The sequence below is a fragment of the Macaca fascicularis genome, chromosome 16 (assembly GCF_037993035.2).
Source record: "Macaca fascicularis isolate 582-1 chromosome 16, T2T-MFA8v1.1".
Classification (NCBI taxonomy): domain Eukaryota; kingdom Metazoa; phylum Chordata; class Mammalia; order Primates; family Cercopithecidae; genus Macaca; species Macaca fascicularis.
Genome location: NC_088390.1, coordinates 3,082,933 through 3,108,025, shown reverse-complemented (window position 1 = coordinate 3,108,025; position 25,093 = coordinate 3,082,933). Strand labels below are relative to the sequence as shown.

The 25,093-nt window shown below is 51.0% G+C and overlaps 1 protein-coding gene across 16 annotated transcripts in view; it reads right to left on the bottom strand.

Annotated features, from left to right (window-relative positions):
• Positions 1–25,093, bottom strand: part of RAP1GAP2 (RAP1 GTPase activating protein 2) — a 299,357-nt gene that overhangs the window by 80,811 nt on the left and 193,453 nt on the right. For all 16 annotated transcript variants that reach the window (XR_012425122.1, XR_010582219.2, XM_065532585.2 and 13 more), the window contains one exon: positions 281–316. Coding sequence is in view for 14 of the 16 variants with exons in the window: in XM_065532585.2 (XP_065388657.1) it covers positions 281–316 (36 nt within the window). In the remaining 2 variants the exon portion in view is untranslated. The remainder of the gene's footprint in view (positions 1–280; positions 317–25,093) is intronic.

Here is a 25,093-nt window from a genome sequence, read left to right as displayed (position 1 = left end):
CCCTTCAAACCCTCTTCCATATCCACAGGGCTTATGGCCTCCCCAGCTGCCCTGTTGGGGAAGTTCTGCTTTTTATCCTCCCTGTCCCTCCACAGGAGTCTTCCCAAAGTGCTCAAGAGTAAAATGGCCTCGGGTTGTCAGGGCTAAGGGGATGTGATTGTCTCTTCTCTGCCCCTCCCTCCAGGGCACCTGGTTTCTGCCCGTGGGTTCTGCCTGGTCCCTACGCCACCCACGTCTGGGTCTGGGCTTCTTCCCCATCGCGGTGGGGGTACGTACTCACCTGCATTTTCTCCAGCATCTCAAAGAACTCCGACGACTGAAAGACAAAAGCAGGGGACAGAAAGACAGGGATCAGCCAGGAGGTCCACCGCAAAAGCGTCTTCCTCACCAACTATCAGGAAGCTGCGCCTGGGGCTTCTCCAGGAACCAAATTCACTTGGATCAACAGAGAAGATAATTTGATTTTGCCTTCGCAGGGCTAGAGGGCCGAACACCCCATACAACGAGAGAGAGGCGAAGGCACGCCTGGGCTGGCAAATGAATGGTGCGGGGGGAGCAGACACTCGGCCTCTGTCAAGGAAAGAGGACTGCGGGGCCCTGGGAAAAGCCAAATTCTGCAAATGCCTGGCATCCTCGGGATTCAGCCTCTGGCAGGAGCCATGTTTAGGATGTTTTCTTTTTTTTTTTTTTTTTTTTTTGAGACGGAGTCTGGCTGTGTCGCCCAGGCTGGAGTGCAGTGGCGCAATCTCGGCTCACTGCAAGCTCCGCCTCCCGGGTTCACGCCATTCTCCCGCCTCAGCCTCCGAGTAGCTGGGACTACAGGCGCCCGCCACCACACCCGGCTAGTTTTTTGTATTTTTAGTAGAGACAGGGTTTCACCATGTTAGCCAGGATGGTCTCGATCTCCTGACCTCGTGATCCACCCGCCTCGGCCTCCCAAAGTGCTGGGATTACAGGCTTGAGCCACCGCGCCCGGCCAAGGATGTTTTCAACCCAAAAATGGGGCCAAGGTGTCCAACACAAGTGGCGTTCCAGACCCTGATACAGAAAACCAACCAGTCAAAGCAGAGGCGCTGTGGCCAGAGCAGCTGGGGAAGGTGGAGGGAGGGCCTCCCGTGCCACCTCTGCCTCTGCCTGCCCGGTCCCCTGCCCCCAAGGCACCACTTTAGGACCCTAAAACTGGTAAAGCAAAGCCTGAACTGAGGCCTCCAGGGGCCTAGAGGGGCTATTTTTTTTCTTTTTTTCTTTTTTTTTTTAGAGACAGTCTCGCTCTGTCACCCAGGCTGGAGTGCAGTGGCGCAATCTCAGCTCACTGCAACCTCCGCCTCCCGGGTTCAAGAGATTATCCTGCCTCAGCCTCCAGAGTAGCTGGGATTACAGGTGCCCGCCACCACACCCAGCTAATTTTTGTATTTTTAGTACAGACGTGGTTTCACCATGTTGGCCAGGCTGGTCTCAAACTCCTGACCTCGGGTGATCCACCCACCTAAGCCTCCCAAAGTGCTGGGATTACAGGCGTGAGCTACCACGCCCAGCCTAGATGGGTTATTTTTTAAATCCCAATTGCACTTGTCCAAACCTTTAACCTACTTTGGTGCCACCCTTGTGTATCCGGGAAAAACAAAAAGGAGAAAAGGGAAGTGGAATGGAAGCGTGAGGGGCTGGCAGCTCTACCCCAACAAAACACACAGAGGCCACCCCACTTCCCATCCCCTGAAAACAGCTACCCTTCCTCAGACTAACGTCACTGCCCACGTCTGCACCGGGAAGCTAATGAGTGCCCAGAACAGGCAGTCCCCAGTGAAAACGAGAAAAAGAAAGCAGGGATGAGGAACACGGTGTGTGTGTGTCCTCGGTTCTTCTTCAGGCAGAGGTGGGGCCTCCAAGCACTCTCCCTACCTCTGCAGGCACCCGTGAGCCAGAACTGCCTGGAGCTCCCATTGCTCCCAGGAGTCCCAGAACCGCCCTGGGAAGGAGCCTGGTGAAGTCCCTGGAGAGAGCCAGCCCTGCTGTGGACTCCAAACAACCTCTGTCAGGTCAAAGCCAGCGTGTCAGAGGCAAAAAGCCTCTGACCTACCAGCAGCTCAGGATCTGGCATCTAGAAACCCCGTGTATGAATGCACAGAGGTGGGCTTAGGGCACCCACATCCAACTCCCTCGACCAGAAGGGAGCTGTCAAACATCCGGATGCAAACCTCCTCTTCCAACCTGCTCAGGTGCACGTGCACCACCCACGCGGGACATTCTTACCATCTCCAGGCTTAGGAGACCAGGATTACCAGACGTAAAGAGCTTATACCAATCAATAAGGATAGAAAGATGAACAGGAGGAGGATAATGGAGCAGAAACAATCAACATGTTAAATACACAGACCTCTGACCCGCGATTCCACGTCTAACAATCCATCCTCTAACACACTTGCAATGTACACAAAGACAGGCTCAAATGTTCACTGCAGCATTGTTTCTAACAGTAAAAAATAAAAACAACTTAAACGTCTGCAGAAAATTGGTTAAAAGAAGCTACATTCACAGAATAAAATACAAGTACTATAAACTATAGGTCAATAAATTAGGTAACGTCAATGAAATGAACAAATTCCTAGAAAAACACAACCTATCACAACTGACTCAGTAAGAAACAGAAAATCTAAAGACATGTAACAAATAAAAAGATCAAATGAACGATTAAAAAAAACGACGCACAAAGAAAAGCCCAGACCCAGGTGGCTTCATTTGTAAATTCTACCAAACATTTACAGAAAAGTGAATACGAATTCCTCATACTTACTCTCAAGAAAGTCAAAAGAAAGCCCACAGAATGGTAGAAAATATTTGCAAATCATATATCTGATCAAGGACGGGTCTCTACAAAAACCAACTCTTACAACTCAGTAAGAAAAAGACAATTCCATTTAAAAATGGGCAAAGTATCTAAATACACATATCCCCAGAGAAGACATACAAAGGAACAATACGTACATGAAAAGACACTCAAGCCATTAGTCATCAGGAAATACAAATCAAAACCACGAGATACCACTCATACCACTAACATAGCTATGATCAAAAACCAGAATATCACAGGTGTGAGCAAGGACGTGGAGAAATCAGATCCCTCATCTGTTGCTGGTAGGAATGTCAAACAGTACAGCCATTGTGGAAAATAATTTCACAATTCCTTAAAAAGTTCAGCACGGAATTATGACCACATGACCCAGCAATTCGACCCCTAGGAACATACACAAAAGAATCGGAAGCAGGTACTCAAGCAAATACTTGTACACAAACATTCATAACTGCAGCATCCACTCTTGCCAAACAGTGGGTACAACCCAAATGTCCATCAACTGACGAATAAACAAAATATGCTATATCCCTACGATGGAATAATATTCAGCCATGAAAAATAACATACTGATATATGCTGCAACACTGCTGACCTTTGAATGCATTACACCAAATGAAAAAAAGGTAGAGATAGGGCCAGGTGCGGTGGCTCACGCCTGTAATCCCAGCACTTTGGGAGGCCGAGGTGGGCAGATCACAAGGTCAGGAGAGCGAGACCATCCTGGCTAACACGGTAAAACCCCGTCTCTACTAAAAATACAAAAAAATTAGCCGGGCGTGGTGGCGGGCACCTATAGTCCCAGCTACTCTGGAGGCTGAGGCAGGAGAATGGCGAGAACCCGGGAGGCGGAGCTTGCAGTGAGCCGAGATCACGCCACTGAACTCCAGCCTGGGTGACAGAGCGAGATTCCGTCTTAAAAAAAAAAAAAAAAAAGACAAAAGGTCGATAAAAGATCATGATTCCATTTTTATCAAATGTCCACAGTAGGCAACCTCATAGAGACAGAAAGTAGATTAGGGATTGCTTAGGCTGAGGAGGATGGGGGATTGGAAGGTGATAGCTAAAAGGTACGGATTTCATTTCAAAGCAATAAAAAGGTTCTAAAACTGAGTATGATGGTGGTTGCACAGCTCCACGAATACCACCAAAAACCACTGAATTGTACACTTTATTTTATTTTTTATTTTTTGAGATGGAGTTTTGCTCTTTTCGCCTAGGCTGGAGTGTAATGGCGTGATCTCGGCTCATTGCAACCTACACCTCCCGGGTTCAAGTGATTCTCCTGCCTCAGCCTCCCAACTAGATGGGATTACAGGCGTGCGCCCGCATACCTGGCTAATTTTTGTATTTTTGGTAGAGACTGGGTTTCACCATGTTGGCCAGGCTGATCTCGAACTCCTGATCTTAAGTGATCTGCCCGCCTTGTCCTCCCAAAGTGCTGGGATGACAGGCGTGAGCCACCACGCCCGGCCAAATTGTACACTTTAAATGGGTGATTTTATGATATGCAAACTATATCTCAATAAAGCTGTTCAAAACAACTATGCAATCATTCAAAAAGACAGCAACAGATTTATGTTGCTTACATATGACACTCTCCAAGATATATTAAGTTGAGGGGTGGAGGAAATCAGAGACAATACATTGAATATAATCCCAATTTTATAAAAACGGCCAGGCACGGTGGTTCACACCTGTAATCCTAACTCCTAACATAGGAGGCTGAGGCAGGGGGGCCACTAGAGCCCAGAAGTTCAAGGCTGCAGTGAGCTATGATCATGACACTGTACTCTTCCCTGGGTGACACATCTCTTAAAAAAAAAAAAAAAAAGACACTGTAAAGCTACCTGTATTATGTATGCATATAAATTCATAGAAAATGATCTGGAAGACTATACCTCAAACTATCCAAAAGCCATTACATCAGTAAATGAGGGGTCTGGTGCGGTGGCTCACACCTGTAATCCCAGCACTTTGGGAGGCTGAGGCGGGCGGATTACTTGAGCCCAGGAGTTTGAGACCAGCCTGGCCAACATAGTGAAACCCCGTCTCTACTAAAAATACAAAAATTAGCTGGGCGTGGTGGCGCACACCTGTAATCCCAGTACTTTGGGAGGCTGAGGCGGGTGGATTACTTGAGCCTAGTGAAACCCCGTCTCTACTAAAAATACAAAAATTAGCTGGGCGTGGGGGCACACACCTGTAATCCCAGCTACTCGGGAGGCCGAGGCATGAGAATCGCTTGAACCCAAGGGGCGGAGGCTGCAGTGAGCCGAGATCCCTCCACTGCACTCCAGCCTGAGTGACAGAGTGAGACTGTCTCAAAAGAAAAAAAAAAAAAACAGAAAAATGTGCAAGGGACATGAACAAATGATTAAAGAACACATATAAAATGACCAATGAACACATGGAAACAAGCCCAACCTCTCTAGTTACGAAAGAAAGTAAGATCACAGTAAGATAACATCTTTCACTATCAGGTCGACCAGTGTTGGCAAGGGTATGTGGCAGGAACATATTGCTGGCAGGAAAGAGAAACGGTACAGCCACGGCGTCCAGTCTGCAGGCCCAGGCTGCAGGAGCTGTGGGTGAGTGCATACCGGATACAGCTTTCCTAAAGGCATCATGTGTCCAAAACTTTTAAAATATCCACGTCCTTTGGTCCAATAAACCCGCTCTAAGGAATTTACCCTAGAACAATATCCGGGCCATGCCACAAGAACACACATGCAAGGATGTTTGCCCCAGCACTGTTTATGGGCCAAAAAGTGTGAGCGATGGGGAAAGTACCCAGCCGTGAGAGGAGAAGTAAATAAGGCACAGGAGTACACTTATACAATAAACTACCACAAGAGGAGTTGTGTTCATGATGCTACTGCAAAGATTCACAATGCATTGCTAAGTGAGAAAAACAGGGTTTCGAACAAGATGATCCCACTGTTTCCATTAAACATAATGTGTTTGTGTACAAAGGTGCAGGACTGCATCTGAGAGCGTGTATCACCCCCACGGTGAAAAATATCCTGAAGGATACACAACAAAATGAGGCTGAAGGTACGGATGATTTTTTCCCTTTTTGCTTTTCAGTATTTATTTTATTTATTTATTTATTTATTTTCTGAGACGGAGTCTCACTCTGTCGCCCAGGCTGGCGTGCGATGGCACGATCTCAGCTCATTGCAACCTCCGTCTCCTGGGTTCAAGCGACGCTCCTGCCTCAGCCTCCCGAGTAGCTGGGACTACAGGCGCCTACCACCATGCCCAGTTAATTTTTGTATGTTTAGTAGAGACAGGGTTTTACCATGTTGGCCAGGCTGGTCTTGAAATCCTGACCTCAGATGATCCACCTGCCTCGGCCTCCCCAAGTGCTGGGATTACAGGCGTGAGCCACTGTGCCCGGCCTAGGTTCCACGTCTTTGTATTTTGGTTTGTTTTTGAGACAGGGTCTCACTCTGTCACCCAGGCTGGAGTGCGGTGGCATAATCACAGCTCACTGCAGCCTCGACCTCCTGGGCTCAAGCGATCCTCACACCCCAGCCTCCCAAGTAGTGGGGACTACAAGCACCCGCCACCACACCCAGCCAATTTTTGTATTTTTAGTAGAAACAGGGTTTCATCATGTTGCCCAGGCTGGTTTTGAACTCCTGAGCTCAAGCGATCCTCCTGCCTCAGCCTCCCAAAGTGCTGGGATTACAGGCGTGAACCACCGCACCCAACAAGTTCCACCTCTTGAAGAGAGAAGCATCAAAGAATCTGTGGACACATCTTAAAACCAAAATGTCAATGAAGGCTTTTTGCAAGACATGAGATCCCAGACAGACCTTAGAGGATCAACAGAAGGGGGTAAGAAGGGTGTGGCAGCAGGAACTGTATGGGCAAAGGCAGAAAAGAGAATCCGTTTGGCACACAGTCAATGAAGAGTTAGTGGATCAGCACGGCTGGCTGGAGGCCTCTGGGTCAGACATCCTGAAGATCAGGCGGGAAAGCAAAGCTGAGGCCTGGGCCTGAGAGATGCTGAACACCAGAACTCAGGCTTCGGCTGCGAGGCGGTGCAGAGCAATTTAGGTTTAGGTGCAGCAGAAACACACAGGAGGCCGCAGAGCCTGGTGGTCGAAGTCCAGGTCTGCAGAGTGGGCAACCTACTACTGCCCAGCTGTGGTGCATGAGGCATGTTAACTTCTCTTCATTCCTCTCTTAAGTTCCTCACCTGAAAATTGAAGCAGGCCGGGCGTGGTGGCTCACGCCTGTAATCTCGACACTTGGAGTGGCCAAGGCAGGCAGATCATTTGAGGTCAGAAGTTCAAGACCAGCCTGGCCAACATGGTGAAACCCTGTCTCTACTAAACAGAAAACTTAGCTGGGCATGGTGGCAGGCGCCTGTCATCCCAGCTACTCGGGAGGCTGAAGCAGGAGAACTGCTTGAGCCTCAGAGGCGGAGGTTGCAGTGAGCTGAGATCACACCATTGTACTTCAGCTTGAGTGACAGAGCAAGATCCTTTCTCCAAAAAAAAAAATTGAATCAAATAGTCCCTGACTTTAGCGCTCTTAGGCAGATGAGGTGAGACCAGGTGTAAGAAGTGCCCAGCCAGGGCCTGGTCTGCGTGAATGCCCAGTAAACAGCAGCTCCGAGAAGGAGCTATTGGAAAGCTGCGTCTGGAAGGACGCTTTGTCCTGTTGGAGGTGGTCTAGCAGCTTCAAGATGGTGTTTCTCGATTTCATCGGTCTTCCCAGAGACAGCGTGTTCAGATGACTGTTAGAAATGAGCCTGGCTGGGCGCGTTGGCTCAACACCTGTAATCCCAACACCTTGGGAGGCCAAGGCAGGAGGATCACCTGAGGCCGGGAGGTTGAGACCAGCCTGGCCAACATGGTGAAACTGTGCCTCTATCAAAAATACAAAAATTACGGCTGGGCATGGCGGTTCATGCCTATAATCCCAGCACTAAGGGAGGCCAAGGCAGGTGAATTACCTGAGGTTAGGAGTTCAGGAACAGCCTGACCAGTATGGCGAAACCCTGTCTCTACTAAAAATACAAAAATTAGCTGGGCATGGTGGCATGCACCTGTAGTCCTAGCTACTCGGGAAGCTGAGACAGAACTGCCTGAACTCGGGAGGCGGAGGTTGCAGCGAGTTGAGATCGCACCACAGCACTCCAGTCTGGGTGGCAGAGCGAGCAAGACTCCATCTCAAAAAGAAAAACAAAAATATACAAAAATTGGCCGGGCGTGGTGGCACGGGCCTGTGATCTCAGCTACTCGGGAGGCTGAGGCAGCAGAATCTCTGGAACTCAGTAGGCGGAGGTTGCAGTGAGGCAAGATTGCGCCACTGCACTCCAGCCTGGGTGACAGAGCAAGACTCCATCTCAAAAAAAAAAAAAAGAGGAAGAAGAAGAAAAGAAAAGAAATGGGTCTGAATGAAGATGCCTCATGGCCTGGGGCTGGCACAGGTGGTGAGAAGGGCTATGATTCAGCCTCAGCCATGAGCAATGTGCTGGGTGGATGATCCCTGCATGGGCAGTACCCAGCAGCTGCAATCAGCCAGTGGCAGCATGGCCTCGGCTGGGCTGGCCCCACTTCTCAGTGACTTGCTGCACTTTCCAATGGGACAGTTGGCAGGGAGTGAGTCTCCTTTTCCACCTAGAAGCAGCATGACTCAGGCCAGCCGGGAACAGCAGCTCAGGCTTTCGGACACACCCTCATCCACACACCCTGAGATGGCCACGTACAGCCAAGGGCACATAGCAGGCACTCAGTTAATGCTCAGGGCACACAGCAGGCATTCAGTTAATGCTCAGGGCACACAGCAGGCACTCAGTTAATGCTCAGGGCACACAGTAGGCACTCAGTTAATGCTCAGGGCATACAGCAGACACTCAGTTAATGCTCAGGGCACACAGCAGGCACTCAGTTAATGCTCACTGACTCACTGGCATTGCCCCAGAGACTAAAGTCCTGCCCAGGGCAGCCTTCGGAAGGGATCTACCTCACCAGGAAGCCAGCCACTAGATTTTCACAGAGGCATGTCATTGGGTCTCCTCATCCATAGCAGCGTCCATGCAGCTGTCTAATGTATTAGCAGCAGCAGCTCTTGCCACCCAAATCAGAGCAGCGGCCAGCATTTCCCCGTGGACTCTGCGTTCACAGCCAGTCAACAGATAACCACGCAGAGCCAGCACTCAGCCAAGGAACTCTGCCTGGGCCCCGGGTTCCAGCCCTGTCCCCGCCGCCTCCCGATACAGAAACAGCCTGGTCTTCCTTCAGAAAGACAGAGAGAGCCCTTGGGGAGGAGGATGCTGGAGGAGGTCCCGGGTAGCAGGGGCAGACGTGAACAAGAACCACAAGAAGCAATTTAGGCTTGGGAAATCTTGAGGAATCTTTTCCAATGTCCCTACTTGCCAGTTCTGGTGCCAGCCCACTGCCCAGGCAGCAAAGCGGCAGAACTGACGGGAAAAGATGATGCTCATGTGAGTCCAGGACCCCCTCTCTCCATCTCACCACCCTGTGCCCTCCCTGCCTCCCCCTGGTCCACAGCAGCCCTACACACGGGCACGGCTTCTCCTGCAGACAGGCAGTCACCTGTTCCTTCCCTCTTGCTGCACCCCAGCTCGTGAGACCCCCGCCCCTGCAACACTCTTGCCTCTCTCTCCTTTCTGACCCTAGCTGGAGAAGTGACACTCACGGGCCCCACCTGCAGCGTGCTGGGTCCCTGCTGGGCTACCTGCCCTGGCCCTGGGCTCCTCTCCTCTGCTTGTGGAGGTGGGAGTGTGTTTATACGTCAGCACCCTTGCTAAAAACCCAGCTCCTGGGAGGCACCACACACCCATGCTCATAGAACGACGCTGTCTGAGTGCTTGCGCCTTTGCGTGGGGCTGAAAACACGACTGCCAACTCACGGGGCTGTGGCAGGGCCACACAGGCCAGCGTGTGCAGAGCCTGGCACACAGGTCGCTCAGTGAGCCCTCACAATCGCCTCATCGCCTCCGCCCACCCCAATCCAGGACACACAGAGGGGGCAAGGCCACGTCACTGGCAAACGAAAAACATTACCAGGAGACAAGGATGGAGGAGAAGGGGTTTTGCACCTCCGTGGGTCCCAGGAAAATGGGGGGGAGATGCGGGCCAGAAAGTGCTGGGGGTAGAAGAAAACAGGTCAGAGTGAGTTTCTCATCCCGATGGAGAGGGAAGACGTGACCAAGGAAAAGGATGTCTGGAAAGTTCTCTACACCCATTTCTGGAAAGCTGGGGGAACTGGGCACGCCCTGGGTGTGGGATGGGATGGGATGCATCCCACGTTGTCTGAGCACCGAGCATGCCACACTGCCCGGCTCCACCGCTGGCCCAGCAGTCCCCATCCGCAGGGCAAGCAGGATGAGAGCCAGCCGGCCACCAGGCTGGCTGCAGAACAGAAGTCCTCGAGGCAGAGCTCTTTGTTTGCTGTGATCCTCGCCATCTCCCTGTGCTATTAATAGAACTGCCTAGCACACAGTAGATGCTCAATAAACATTTGCTAGATGAATGACTAAGTATTCTGCTAAGCAAGATGCAACGAAGCAGGCAGCGGAGGCCGAGTCTTGGTCTGGGAGTGGCCAGGGCGGGCTTCTCGGGATGGCTAGACTCAGGGCTGGACAGGCCGGTGTTACTGCTATTAAGAGCTGTCTGTGCTCTGGCCACAGACTGCATCCCTCACCCTGGATGGCCAACCCTAGGCCCAGTGGGTGCCTCCAATAATGAACTGTCCTCCAGAATCAGGTCCTGTTCCAACCAAGTCTTCCCCCATCACCCCCGCCAAGCCACCTGCTTGCTCCTCTTTCCCTTCTCTGGTCTCCCTTTTCCACCAACTCCTGCCACTCACGGCTCCTCTGCTGCCAGAGCGTTTCAGAGGTGCCATTTCACTGTGTCACTGGGGCCAGGAGCCTGCGATGGCTCTCTGTTATGCGTGGCAGTGGTAATACCACAGAATCACCCAGGGACTAGTTAAAACACAGTTTCTGTCCGGGCACGTTGGATCACGCCTGTAATCCCAGCACTTTGGGAGGCCAAGGTGGGCGGATCACCTGGGGTTGGGAGTTCGAGACCAGCCTGACCAACATGGAGAAACCCCGTCTCTACTAAAAACACAAAACTTAGCCGGGCGTGGTGGCAGGCGCCTATAATCCCAGCTACTTGGGGGGCTGAGGCAGGAGATTCACCTGAGCCCAGAGCAGGTAGAGGTTGCAGTGAGCTAAGATCACACCACTGCACTCCAGCCTGGGCGAAGGAGTGAAACTCTGTCTCAAAAAAAAAAATTTCCTAGGCCCCACCCCTAGAGCTTCTGATTCTTGGCCAGAGAACGTGCGTTTCTAACAAGTTCCCAAGTGAACAGCCTTTGAGAACCACTGACCTATGGGGTTAACCATGTGGAATGCTGGTACTGGGTGGGAGGGACCGTCTCTGAGCAGAGATGCCAGAGCAAAGACGTGGCAAGGTGGGGAAGGGTGAGAAGATGGTTGGGTTTTTATAGGACATCTTAAATTAGGCAGACTCATATTTAAATTCTAAGAAAGGACTAGAAGATGCAAATGACTTCAGGCACGAGGCAAGCAAAACCTAAACAGCGACGGGAGAAGGGAAGAGATGGAATCCGTAGTAATTAAAAACCTCCCAACAAAGAACGGTCCAGGGCCAGATGGCTTCATAGTGAAGCCGACCAAACACTTAAAGAAGAATTAACACCAGTCCTTCTCACACTCTTCCAAAAATAGAAGACGAGGAAACACTTCCTAACTCATCCTAGGAGGCCAGCATTATCAAAGTGACACGAAGGAACCACAGAAAACGACAGGCCAATATCTTTATGGATAGAGTCAGAAATCCTCAACAAAATACCAGCAAACCAAATCTGACGACATACTGTTATATTCCATGACAAAGTGGGATTTATCCTAGGAATGCAAGCTTGGTTCAACACAAGAAAACCAATGTAATAGGCCGGGCGCAGTGGCTCACACCTGTAATCCCAGCACTTTGGGAGGCAGAGGCAGGAGGATCACCTGAGGTCAGGAGTTCAAGACCAGCCTGGCCAACATGGTGAAACCCCGTCTCTACCAAAATTCAAAAATTAGCCGGGCGTGATGGCAGGTGCCTATAATCCCAGCTACTCGGGAGGCTGAGGCAGGAGAATCACTTGAACCCAGGAGGCGGAGGTTTCAGTGAACCAAGATTGCGCCACTGCACTCCAGCCTGGGCAACAGAGCAAGACTCCATCTCAAAAAAGAAGAAAATCAATGTAATATATCACATTAACAGGATGAAGAAGAAAAAAACATGATTATCTCAACTGATACAGAAAAAGCACTTGACAAAGGCTAATATCCTTTCATGAGATAAACACTCAGAAAACTAGGAATAAAAGGGAACTTCTTTGACACAAAAGGCATTAAAAAGAAATAGCTAACATCATACTCCATGATGAAAAACGAAAAGCTTTCCCCTCAAGATGAAGTAGCAACAAAACAAGGAAACTCACTGTCACCACTACTATTCGGCGCACTAAAAGTACTAGCCAGAAGAAAGAAATAAAAGGTATCTACCATGGAAAGGAAACAGTAAAACTATCTCTATTTTCAGATAAGATGTTCCTACATAAAAAAACCTCACAGATTGCACACACACACACACACACACACACACAAAACCTACTAGAGCTGATAAAGGAAGTCTGCAAAATTGCAAAGTACAAAACTCAGTTGTGTTTCTATATAACAGCAATGAACAATCAGAAAAGATAAACAATAAAAATAATAAAAATAATAAATAAAAATAAACAATCGGAAAGAAAATTAAGAAAACAATTCCATTTTAAAATAGCATTAGGCCACGCGCGGTGGCTCACACCTGTAATTCCAGCACTTTGGGAGGCTGAGGCAGGCGGATCACGAGGTCAGGAGATCGAGACCATCCTGGCTAACATGGTGAAACCCTGTCTCTACTAAAAATACAAAAAATTAGCCAGGCGTGGTGGTGGGCGCCTGTAGTCCCAGCTACTCGGGAGGCTGAGGCAGGAGAATGGCGTGAACCTGGGAGGCGGAGCTTGCAGTGAGCCGAGATCTGGCCACTGCACTCCAGCCTGGGCGACAGAGTGAGACTCTGTCTCAAAAAATAATAATATAATAAAATAAAATAGCATTAAAAATAATAAAATACCTAGGAACAAATTTAACCAAATGCTGGCACACTAAACACTATAAAACATTGCTGAAAGAAATTAAAGAAGACATAAATAAATGGAATGACATCCCATGTTCAGCGATTGGAAGATTTAATACTGCTAAGAAGGTAGTACCATTCAAAGTGAGCTACCTATCTAACACAATCTCTATCAGAATCCTAGCTGGATTTTTTGAAGAAATTGAAAAGCTGATCCTACATTTGATAAGGAAATTCCATCCAGAATACTCAAAATCTTCTTAAAGAGGAAGGTCAAAGGTGGAGAACTCCTATTTCCCAATTTCAATACTTACTATAAAGTTACAGTGATCAAAACCGTGTGGTCCTGGCCTAAAAACGGGCATTTGAACCAACACAGTAGAATTAAGAGAACAGAGATAAACCCACACATCTATGGCCAACTGTGTTTTGACAGGATTGCCAAGACCAATCCTAGGGAAAGAATGGTCTTTTCAACAAATGGAGCTGCACAACAACTGGATATCCACATGCAAAGAATGAAGTTGGTAGTTCTTCTTTTAATGTTTTTAATTTTTTGAGCAATCTCTCTGCTGTTTCACATAGCGACTGCACCAATTTACATTTCTACTAACAGTGTTACAAGAGTTCCAATTTCTCCACATCCTCACCGATGCTTGTTATCTTTTGTGGTTTGGTTTTTTTTTTTTTTTTTTTTTTGGTTTTGTTTTGTTTTCAGACGGAGTCTGGCTCTGTCGCCAGGCTAGAGTGCAGTGGCGCAATCTGGGCTCATTGCAACCTCCATCTCCTGGGTTCAAGCAATTCTCCTGCCTCAGCCTCCTGAGTAGCTGGGATTACAGGTGCATGCACCACCACACCAGGCTAATTTTTTGTGTTTTAGTAGAGACGGGGTTTCACCATGTTGGCCAGACTGGTCTCGATCTCCTGACCTCATGATTCGCCCGCCTTGGCCTCCGAAAGTAGTGGGATTACAGGCGTGAGCCACCGCAACTGGCCTCTTCTGTGGCTTTGATATTAGCCATCCTAACAGGTGTGAGGTGATATATCACTGTGGTTTTGATTTGCATTTCCCTGATGATTAACGACCCTCTCATATACCTGTTGACTACTCGTATGTCTTTTTTGGAGAAGTGTCTATTCAAGTCTTTAGTACACGTTTTTTGTTTTGTTTTGTTTTGGTTTTTTGGAGACAGAGTCTTGCTCTGTCACCCAGGCTGGAGTGCAGTGGTACCATCTCGGCTCACTGCCTCATCCACCTCCCGGGTTCAAGCGATTCTCCTGCCTCAGCCTCCCAAGCAGCTGAGATTACAGGTGCCCACAACTATGCCCAGTTAATTTTTGCATTTTTAGTAGAGACGGGGCTTCACCATGTTGGCCAGGCTGGTCTTGAACTCCTGACCTCAGATGATCTGCCTGCTTCAACCTCCCAAAGTGCTGGGATTACAGGCTTGAGCCACTGCACCTGCCCCTTTAGTGCACTTCTTAAGTCAGGTGAGGGTTTTTTATTATTGAGCTGTAGGAGTTCCTTATACATTTTAAAAATTGACCCCTTATCTGATATACGGTTTGCAAATATTTCCTCCCATTCTGTAGGCTGCCTTTTCACCCTGTTGATTGTTTCCTTTGCTGTGCAGAAGCATAATAATTCTATCTCTATAAAATAGCTAGGATGGGTAAATCTATAAAGACAGAAAACAGATTTGTGATTGCCAGGGGTTTCGGGGGAAGAGAAAGTGGGGAGTAACTGCTTAAAGGGGTACTTATTTGGGGATGATAAAAATATTTTGGAACTAGGCCAGGTGTGGTGGTTCATGTCTGTAATCCCAGCACTTTGGGTGGCCAAGGCGGGCAGATCACTTGAGGTCAGGGGTTCGAGACCACCCTGACCAACATGGTGAAACCCCATCTCTACTAAAAACATAAAAATTAGCCAGGCATGCGTGGCGGGCGCCTGTAATCCCGGCTACTCGGGAGGATGAGGCAGGAGAATCGCTTGAACCTGGGAGGCAGCCACTATTTACTTATCTCTCACTAAGCTGTCAAGCAGAAATGCGAGCTCAGTGTTGCTGAAGTGTTCAAGATAAGCCAGAAATCCAAGATAAGCCAGATTTTTGGGTGAGTCTCCCAATTTTTGTACCTGGATGACACAAAATTTTAAAAATCTCTCCATGGACCAAACGCAATCATTCTATGAGCCAAATCAGCCCCCAAGTTTCAGCCCCAAACACAAGTTTTAAGCGATGGAAGCCACTGAATGTTGCTGAGCTGGAAGATGAGATGATACGACGCCGTGCTTTAGGAAGTCCCAAGGCATCCTCTGTTGAGCACTGGTGATGTGCCAGGCCGGCACGAGGCACTGGATCAGGCAGTTTACAGACGCCACTCCATACGCCTCACACGTACTCAGGAAGGGAGGGCGGGAAGGTTGGAGACTCAGAGTGGTTAAGTAACTTGCCCAAAATGAATCCTGATTCAAATTCAGATCCAGCAAGGTTTACCAACTCAGCGTCTCACATGCACGTCTGACAGGCACCTCAAACTTCCCAACTTAGAGTCCAAAGCAGGAACTATCATTCATTCTTTCCCTCTAAAGCCATCTCGGTGACACTCAGGACAAAGCCCAAAGAGTCGGCCGGGCGCGGTGGCTCACGCCTGTAATCCCAGCACTTTGGGAGGCTGAGGCGGGTGGATCACCTGAGGTCAGGAGTTCAAAACCAGCCTGGCCAACACGGTAAAACCCCATCTCTACTAATAATACAAAAATTAGCTGGGCGTGGTGGTGGGCGCCTGTAATCCCAGCTACTCTGGGGGCTGAGGCAGGAGAATCACTTGAACCTGGCAGGCAGAGGTTGCAGTGAGGAGGTTGCAGTGAGCCGAGATGGCGCCACTGCACTCCAGGATGGGCGACAAGAGCAAAAACTCTGTCTCAAAAAAAAAAAACCCCAAGAATCATCACTGATTTCTTGATCCCTCATCCCCCACGTCCAATCCTCCTGGCAAGTCCACTGTCACAAGGCATCCCATATCTCATCAGCTATCGTCACCTCCACTGCCTCCCTCATCTCACGGCACCTCAACTGGACAGCGCCTCGGGCTCCTGCCTCCTTCCAACCCCCCTCTCAAATCGCTTCCCCACAGAACAGCCACATGGCCTTTTAAAAATTTGTTTCTGTTGTTGTTTTTTATTTTCCTTTATTTTTTAATTTATTTCTTAGACGGAGTCTCGCTCTGTTGCCCAGGCTGGAGTGCAACGGCACGCCTTCAGCTCACCACAGCCTCTGCTTCCACCTCCTGGGTTCAAACGATTCTCCTGCCTCAGCTGCTCGAGTAGCTGGGATTACAGGTGCACGTCACCCCATCCAGCTAATTTTTGTATTTTTAGTGGAGACGGGGTTGCGCCATGTTGGCCAGGCTGGTCTCAGACTCCTGACCTCAAGTGATCCACCCGCTTCGGACTCCCAAAGTGTTGGGATTACAGGCCTGAGCCACTGTTCCCGGCCCACGTGGTCTTTTGAAAGATCAATCAGATGAGATCAGTTCCCAGCTTAAAACTCTCTACTATGCCACTACCCACACCCTGCCAGGGTCCAGAGAGTTTGGGCCATTTCTGTCTGGTCACAAGGTCCCTGGTCCCCTCACGGCATTCTGGAGCCCATGGTAGTGCAGCCTGAGACTGGGGAACTCCTTGGTCCAACCTTACAAACAAGTGTCCTGTCACTCCTCACACTCATCCCTGAATTTTCACCCTCGAGAAAAAGATCTTTTTCCCCTAGAGAAAAACATGACACGGCCAAGGAGGGAGAAGAAAGGCAAGAAAACAGCCAGTCCCGGGCTGGCAGCAGGCAGGAGAATGAGGAAGAGCCTCACAGTCCCCACCCGGCCAAGTCCACCTGGGCCCCCCATGTTCACCAGGAGGAGGCACACAGGGCCTGCCAAAGCTGGAACAGGGGCCTGCAGAGCCTGCAGGGACAGTGTGGCTTGGCAGCAGAGGACCACGACCCACACTCTCCTCGCTGGGCCTCACACTAACCACACTCTGAGGCTCGGTGACAGGACACAGGATCCCCAGAACCACAGCCCAAAGAAGAGAGGGCGGGACCCGCAGCCTGGCCAGCTCCAAGCGTCCAGGCCAGGCGGAAGCCCAGCTGAGGAGTCCCTCTCTCTCTCGCCCTGGAAACTCCCACCGGGGCACAGCTTTTGGCTGGCCGTGGTCCCCTCGGGCCCTGGCAGGGAGCCGAGAAGGCTTCCCAGAGAAGCACAGAAGTGAGTTCTCTCCAGCCCCCCTGCCAGGACCCACCTCGAATCTCCAAGCCAGGGAGGAAAGGCCCGGGTGCTGAGTCTGTCCCCTGCCCTCCACGTCCCCCACCCAGAGGCCCCCCTGTCCCTGGTCTCCGTTCCTCCTTCCCCTGAGCGGAGGGTGCTTCCATGACCCATGGCAGGCAAACAGCCACTTGGGGCTCCCTGCCAGGCGACAACAGGAGAGGTCCTGTTCCCCACCCCCTCCAGGCAGCAGGGCCTGGACGGACATCCCTCCACAGCCCGGGGACACTCACGAAAATGTACTTTAAGAAATCCATCTTCCGCCAGGGCCTGTGTCCTGAGAGTCGGGGTCCTGCTGCCTTAGCACCACTGCAGCTGCTGCTACCACCATGGCAGCAGCTCTGCTGACGCTGGACAACTTCCTTCAGATCAAACAAGGAACTGCAGGACTTGGGTGTCCGCCCGAAGCTGTTAGTCCACACTGACTAGCGCTGACCTTTGACCTGTCCTCTGCCGCGGGTGTTCTTCTGGGGAACCCAGGGCTGCTGCAGCTGCCACACGACTTATGTCATAAGGGCAAAGGGGTCCCTTCCAAGGGCGAGGCCCCATGCCAGCAGGTGACGAGTGGATGCCCACTGGGGCCTAGGAAGGTAAAGGGGTGAGAAGCCTCCTCCCTCCATCCCTGCCCTGAGTTCTCAACACCGCTGGTCTGCGAGGTCAGACGGAAGGCAGGACTGGGACACAGGAAACTAGCAACAGTGTCAGGCCTGAAGGAGACCCCGGTCTAGTGTGTTAGGAGACTCCAGCAGGTCGGCCGGGCGCGGTGGCACATGCCTGTCATCCCAGCACTTTGAGAGGCCGAGGCGGGCGGATCACGAGGTCAGGAGATCGAGACCATCCTGACTAACACGGTGAAACCCCGTCTCTACTAAAAATACAAAAAAAAACTAGCCGAGCGAGGTGGCGGGCGCCTGTAGTCCCAGCTACTCGGGAGGCTGAGGCAGGAGAATGGCGTAAACCCAGGAGGCGGAGCTTGCAGTGAGCTGAGATCCGGCCACTGCACCCCAGCCTGGGTGACAGAGTGAGACTCCGTCTCAAAAAAAAAAAGAGGAGACTCCAGCAGGCTCCACTTGATGGGGGCCTCAATCTTCCCTTCTTTGAACTGGGAAGCCCTCTCTGCAAGAAAAATAAAAACAAGTAAAAGACAGACCAGTGCCTGCATCTTTAGAGGCATTCCCATGCACCTCACAGAACCTAAGAGGTGTGAAGAAAGAGCTAAAAGGCAAGGTGGCTCACGCCTGTCATCCCAGCACTTTGGGAGGACGAGGTAGGCAGATCACCTCAGGTCAGGAGTTCGAGACCAGCCTGGCCAACATGGTGAAACCCCGTCTCTACTAAAAGTACAAAAATTAGCTGGGTGTGGTGGCAGGCGCCTGTAATCCCAGCTACTCAGGAGACTGAGGCGGAGGATCACTGGATCCCCGGAGGCAGAGTTTGCAGTGAGCCGAGATTGTGCCGCTGCACTCCAGCCTGGGCGACAGAGCGGGATTCTGTCTCAAAAAAAAAAAAAAAAAGAATAAGAATAAGTGGTGGCTTGGAGGACTGGAAAGGGGTGTGCAGAGGCATAGGGAACTGTTTTCTTTGAGGAACAGCCTGCTTTATTTTTTTTTGAGACGGAGTTTCACTCTTGTTGCCCAGGCTGGAATACAATGGCATGATCTCACTGCAACCTCTGCCTCCCAGGTTCAAGAGATACTCCTGCCTCAGCCTCCCGAGTGGCTGGGATTACAGGCGCCCATCACTATACCCGGCTAGTTTTTGTATTTTTAGTAGACATGGGGTTTCACCATGTTGGCCAGGCTGATCTCAAACTCCTGACCTCAGGTGATCCACCTGCCTCAGCCTCCCAAAGTGCTGGGATTACAGGCATAAGCCACTGCGCCCAGCCAGATATTTATTTTTTTTATCCAAGATGTTTTGTGTAGGTTTTGTGTGTGTGTTACTCTGTTTTAAAAATAATAATAACATGGTTTAAATAAAGATAGCAGTGCTCATGCCCTGTAATTATCTTACCAAAAAAAAATTAAAAATAAATATAGCAAATGGCTGGGGGAGACACACCATGAGCTCTGGGCCCAGAGGCACCTAGTGCTGTGGGGAAGGAGGAGCCAGCCCCGGCTCAGCCCAGGGCTCCCCTGGGTCTCACAGTCTCTTTCCAACGCTAACAACACATCACACTCCATACCCATCCAGGGCCCTCAGTTCTGTTCCAGCTTTGGGAGGAAAGCAAGGTCTCCAGCTTGGAAGGAAAGGAATGAATGTTTTAAACCCTCAAAACAAGGCAGTGTGGTGTGGGAGAAATAGCCCCAGACCTAGTGTGGGGCAGACAAGCTACTGACTCGTGGCTCTGCTACTGACAAGCTGCGTGGGCTGGTCACTCAGCCTCTGAGCCTCAGTTTCTATGTCTATAAAATGGGAGAAATATAACCCGCTCTGCAAAGTGGCTACAGAATAGGACACGACGTACATGCTGTGTCCAGAGCAAGGTGAGACACGAAATGTCCTCTGTCAATAGCACTTGTGACGATCATCGATCCTTCCTCCCAGCCCTGGCTCCGTGCTCGCTCCCTGCTCCTGCCCAGCCTGCCGCCAGACACAAAGCCTGTCTCCTGTCTCCAGCACAGCCCTATCCTGTGCTCGCTCCAGCTCCAGAACCTCACAGCCTTCCAAGGGAGAAGAGAGGCCAGGAAATGTCTCCAGGGGCTGGGGGAAGACACAGCTTAATCGAGGCCAGGCAGAGAAGACCTTGGCACGGGTCCATCCCCGGGGGCTTGAAATGATGCTGGAGGTCACGGGATAAGGGAGGAGAGGAGCATAGCTCTAGGATGTGAACTGGGCCACCTCCCTCCTTTGGAAGCTCCATGTGCTAGAGGGACCCCTAGCTGCAGACAGGCCTGGCAATGTCCCTGCCAACTCAAAATTCTGACATAAAAGACCATCTTGGAGAAGCCCTATTGTCGAGTTCATGAGCCTCGCTGTCCCTACTGAGCCCTTCTCTCCTTTCCTGGAAAAAGGGACCCAGGATAAGGCTGGTGCATCCTCTACATCCTTCCAGCTCCCTGCTGCACGTGCTGCTGGCCTGGCTCATCTCCACTCCTACTCAGAGCCAGTGAGTCATTCAGCAGTGTCCCCCCCACACCCTGCCATGCCCATTCCTGCAGCCCCAGCCTCAGGAACCCACGTGGCATGGCCCAAGCTGTTAGGACAAGCCATACCCAGAACACTTCTGCAACCCCCTTGGCCACAGCATCCCAGGGTCCAGAAAACCAAGGCTCCAAGCTCCCGCCTCTTTGCAGGAATGCGTACAGAAGGAGCAAGGAAGAAGAGAGATGGAGAACGAACTTACTGATCTCCTCCGGGCCAGGCACTGGCTAGAGCTGGAGACCCAGGGACGATCACCCTCGGTCCCTCTCCTCCTTCCCACTCCACTTTATTCGCTAGACTCCTACTTGTCCTTTCGGTCTTAACGTGGAGGTCACCTCCTCCAGGAAGCCCTCTTGGTCTCCACCCTCCTCCCTGTCCCCAGGTGGTACTCCCGCCCTACACATGCCCTATCCAATCACTTCTCTCTCAGCCTTAAAACTTCTTGTTTAATTGTCTGTTTTCCCCGTTTCATCTGTAATCCCAGCACCTGGCACACAGGTGCTCAGTAAACGCTTGCTGAATGAATAACTGAATAAAGGAACTGACTTCAGTCTGGTGACTATGACCATCACAGAAGCAAATAATTACAATCCAGAAAACAAGGAGCAAGGAGCATGGGTAAAGCCCACGCCTGCCTGCCTGGGCGCACAGAGGAGTGGGCAACGGCTCTCCTGCAAAGAAGGGGCTCCTGCAAGGAAGGGGGTCCTGCAAGGAAGGGGGTCCTGCAAGGAAGGGGGTCCTGCAAGGAAAGGGGTCCTGCAAGGAAGGGGGTCCTGTAAGGAAGGGGGTCCTGCAAGGAAGGGGGTCCGGGAGGACTTCCCAGAGTTATTCCCTCCGTTTTGGAGATAAAGCCGTGGAGGTAAAAAGGAAGTCAGGTCTGCCTCTCAGGGTACACAGTAATAGAGTGAGACACAATATCACAGCCCAGGACCCATTCCTACCACCTCCCATTTGACCCTCACGATCATCCATTTCGGCGCACCAGGGGAGGGTAACTAAAGCTCAGAGAGGTTAACTGGCCTGCTGAAGGTCGCACAGCCTGTTCATAGCAGAGTCAAGTGTTCTGAGTGAAAAGACGTTGGAGGCAGGGAGGAAGGACAGGAAGAGGGAGGAAGGTGAGTGCGTTTGTCTGTGTTAACCTCAGAGGGCACAAAGGAGAATCTGGCTGGCGGAGGAGGCCCACGGCCCCTGGCAGGGTCATGAGCAGAGAGCAGTGTGGCCACACTCTGACATCCTCTCCATGGCCAGGGGAGGGCCCGAGCCAAGAGAGGGAGTCCCAGAGGCAACCAAGCAAAGAAGAAGGCATGAAGGCCAGCGAGACAAATAGTACCTAGGAGGCAAAACTGGCCACCAGCCACTGGAGGTGGAGACAGGGAGAGGAGATGGTGGTCTACACACATTTCCCCGCTGTCATGTTCCTCCTGAACCTCTGAATGAGACCTCTCTTCTCTCGAAACCAGAAACCCCACGATTAAGGATGCCCAGCCGTGATCATTCATTCATAAAACACCCCAGCTGGAGCAAGCCCGTCAGATCGGCCGCCTTTCCTTCCTTGCTTGTCGTTTTTCGTCAGCAGCTGCAGTCCGGTGAAGAGAGCACGGCACCGAGAATCAGACAGACCAGCCTCCGAATCCCAGCCGGGCCACCGGCCAGCTGTGAGGCCTCGTGCCTCACTTGCCTCCTTTGTGACACTAGAGTAATGATCCCCACCCTCCGGCACTTCCAGAGATCAAATGAGACCACAAATGTGAACGTGCTTGACATTGCACCAGCGACCGACCAACAAATGTCTGTGGGTTCTGCATGTATTGGATTTATAGAATCAATTTCAGGATGGGGGCAGGGGGGTGACATTTATTGAGCTCTCACTCTATCTGTCAGACCCTTGACTAAAGATGTGGGACGTTCTTTTTGTTGTTGTTGTTGTTGTTGCTGAGACAGTCTCGCTTTGTCGCCCAGACTGGAGTGCAGTGGCCCGATCTCAGCTCACTGCAAGCTCCGCCTCCCGGGTTTACGTCATTCTCCTGCCTCAGCCTCCCGAGTAGCTGGGACTACAGGCGCCCGCCACCTCGCCCGGCTAGGTTTTTGTACTTTTTAGTAGAGACGGGGTTTCACTGTGTTAGCCAGGATGGTCTCGATCTCCTGACCTCATGATCCACCCGTCTTGGCCTCCCAAAGTGCTGGGATTACAGGCTTGAGCCACCGCGCCCAGCCGGCACGTTCTTTTGTGTGTGTGTGTGTGTGTGTGTGAGAGAGAGAGACAGAGTTTCACTCTTGTTGCCCAGGCTGGAGTGCAATGGCACAATCTCAGCTCACTGCAACCTCCACCTACCAGGTTCAGGCAATTCTCCTGCCTCAGCCTCCCAAGTAGGTGCGATTACAGGCACCTGCCACCACACCCAGCTAATTTTTTGTATTTAGTAGAGACAGGGTTTCACCATGTTGGTCAGGCTGGTCTTGAACTCCTGATCTCAGGTGATTCACCTGCCATGGCCTCCCAAAGTGCTGGGATGACAGGTGTGAGCCACTGCGCCCGGCCTGACTATGTTCTCTTATCTGATCCTCACAACCACCTGTGAGGCAAGCGCTATCATTACAGCCACTCTGTCGTTGAGAAAACTGAGGCTGAGAGTTAAACATCTAGAACAACAGGCAATGCAAACCCGTAGTCAGCCACCAGGGTCCAAGTTTGGAGCCTCCACACTCGCAGGGCTCGGGTCTGTTGTCTAAATCAGCTGGTTGATACAGATGGAAGAGGATGCTGAGAGACCAAATCCCACCCGTCTTCCCTAAAGCTTTTCTGAAGCCCCTCAGCCGGAATTCCCGTGGCACTTGAGCTGGTTTTGGTAGGCGTCATATTCTGTTTCACACGAATAGCTAAGATTGACCTTTCCTCTATACTGCACGCCTTGCAGGCAGAAGCCATGTTTACACACACCACAGTTGTGCACACACCAGATTTCATCAACTCTTAAAGGACATCCACTGTCAGGTGCACATTATTTTGTGCTCCACTAAGAAAGCAAAAATGTTTCCAATTACACATTATGGTGTGCTGTTGCTTATGACATGCCTCCTGATTTCAGAGTTGTTAAATGAGAAGGAAGAAAGTGTCTCAGAAGCAATGAAATACAGTAGCAGACACTCAGTAATTATTTGTACTCAGTAATTATTTCTTGGGGTAATGGAAAGAACACTGGATTTGAAATCTCAAGACAGGTTTGTGTCTTACCCGCTGGCTAAAAGGAGTATTTCATTTTCTCTTCTGCACAATGGGGAAATCATTCTTCTCTTCTGCAAGAACAAGAAGAGTTCAAGAAAGTGCTTTATAAGGCCGAGTGCGGTGGCTCACGCCCCAGCACTTTGGGAGGCCGAGATGGGCGGACCATCTAAGGTCAGGAGTTCAAGACCAGCCTGGTCAACATGGTGAAACCCTATCTCTACCAAAAATACAAAAATTAGCCAAGCGTGGTGGCGCATGCCTGTAATCCCCGCTACTCAGAAGTCTGAGGCAGGAGAATCACTTGAACCCAGGAGGCGGAGGTTGCAGTGAGCCGAGATCGCACCATTGCACTCCAGCCTGGGTAACAGAGCGAGACTCTGTCTCAAAAAAAAAAAAAAAAGTGCTTTGTAAACAGTCAAGTACTGAACCAACCTAAAGTACAAACGGCATAAAGACAAGGCATGGATGACGGACGCCATCCGTGGCTACGAGCAAAGTCAGGTGACCCTGTGGGTATTTGCAAGAGGCTCTGTAAGAACGTGGCTGCCTTGGGGTAATTGGCCCCATTTTTCCAGGAAACAACTGGAGCTCCTGCTTCCAAGTTGCCCACGCTGGTTAAGTGCAAGGTTCCTACGCCACAGAAACTCTCCGAGGCAGGCTTTGCGGCGTCAGCTGGCCGAGCTCCTGGTCCTGTTCCGGTCCTCAACCTGAAACTTCCCAGTCTTTCCCCAAAGTGAGGCTCAGCTTCAGGTCTAAGCCTCTTGGTGGGGGAACTGGAAAAAAGCAGCTCTGGAAATCTCATCAGGTTATTCAAGACTGACCTTGCCAGCTCTGTAACAGGGTCAACCAGAGGGTTAGGCATTCTAGGAGGGGCAACAGCCCAGGCAAAGGCCTAGAGGCAGGAAAGCGAGCAGGGGGCTGGTTTGGCATGGGTCTCCCCAGCAGCCACAGCTGTGGCCCCGTCTTCTCCGCCGTGTCTCTCTCTGAAGAATGGAAATAAAGAGCCCCCCAGGCTGAGAGGGTGGGAGAAAAGGGAGGTGTTGGCCTCCTGGAAAATCTCTGCTTCCCTCCAAGCCTCCTTGTCCCTGGAAAATGCAAAGTGCCATGGGCTCCGCAGCTTGTACTCTCTCCTAACTGGCCCTGGCAGGCAGGTGTCTGGCTGTGTCAGAGGCACGGCTGGCCCCCTCCCTCACTCCGCGGTGGTCTCTGCCCCCCAGGCAAGGTTCCTCTCTACACCAGGCACTTTCCAACTTGCTCACCCGCCCACACAAGTCCATTTCCTTCCACTCGCCCTTCTCTCTTCCCGCCCTCTCCTGCCCACTGTCTGGCTGGCTGGCTGGTGGAGAAGGGAAACCACAGCCATGCTGCCCT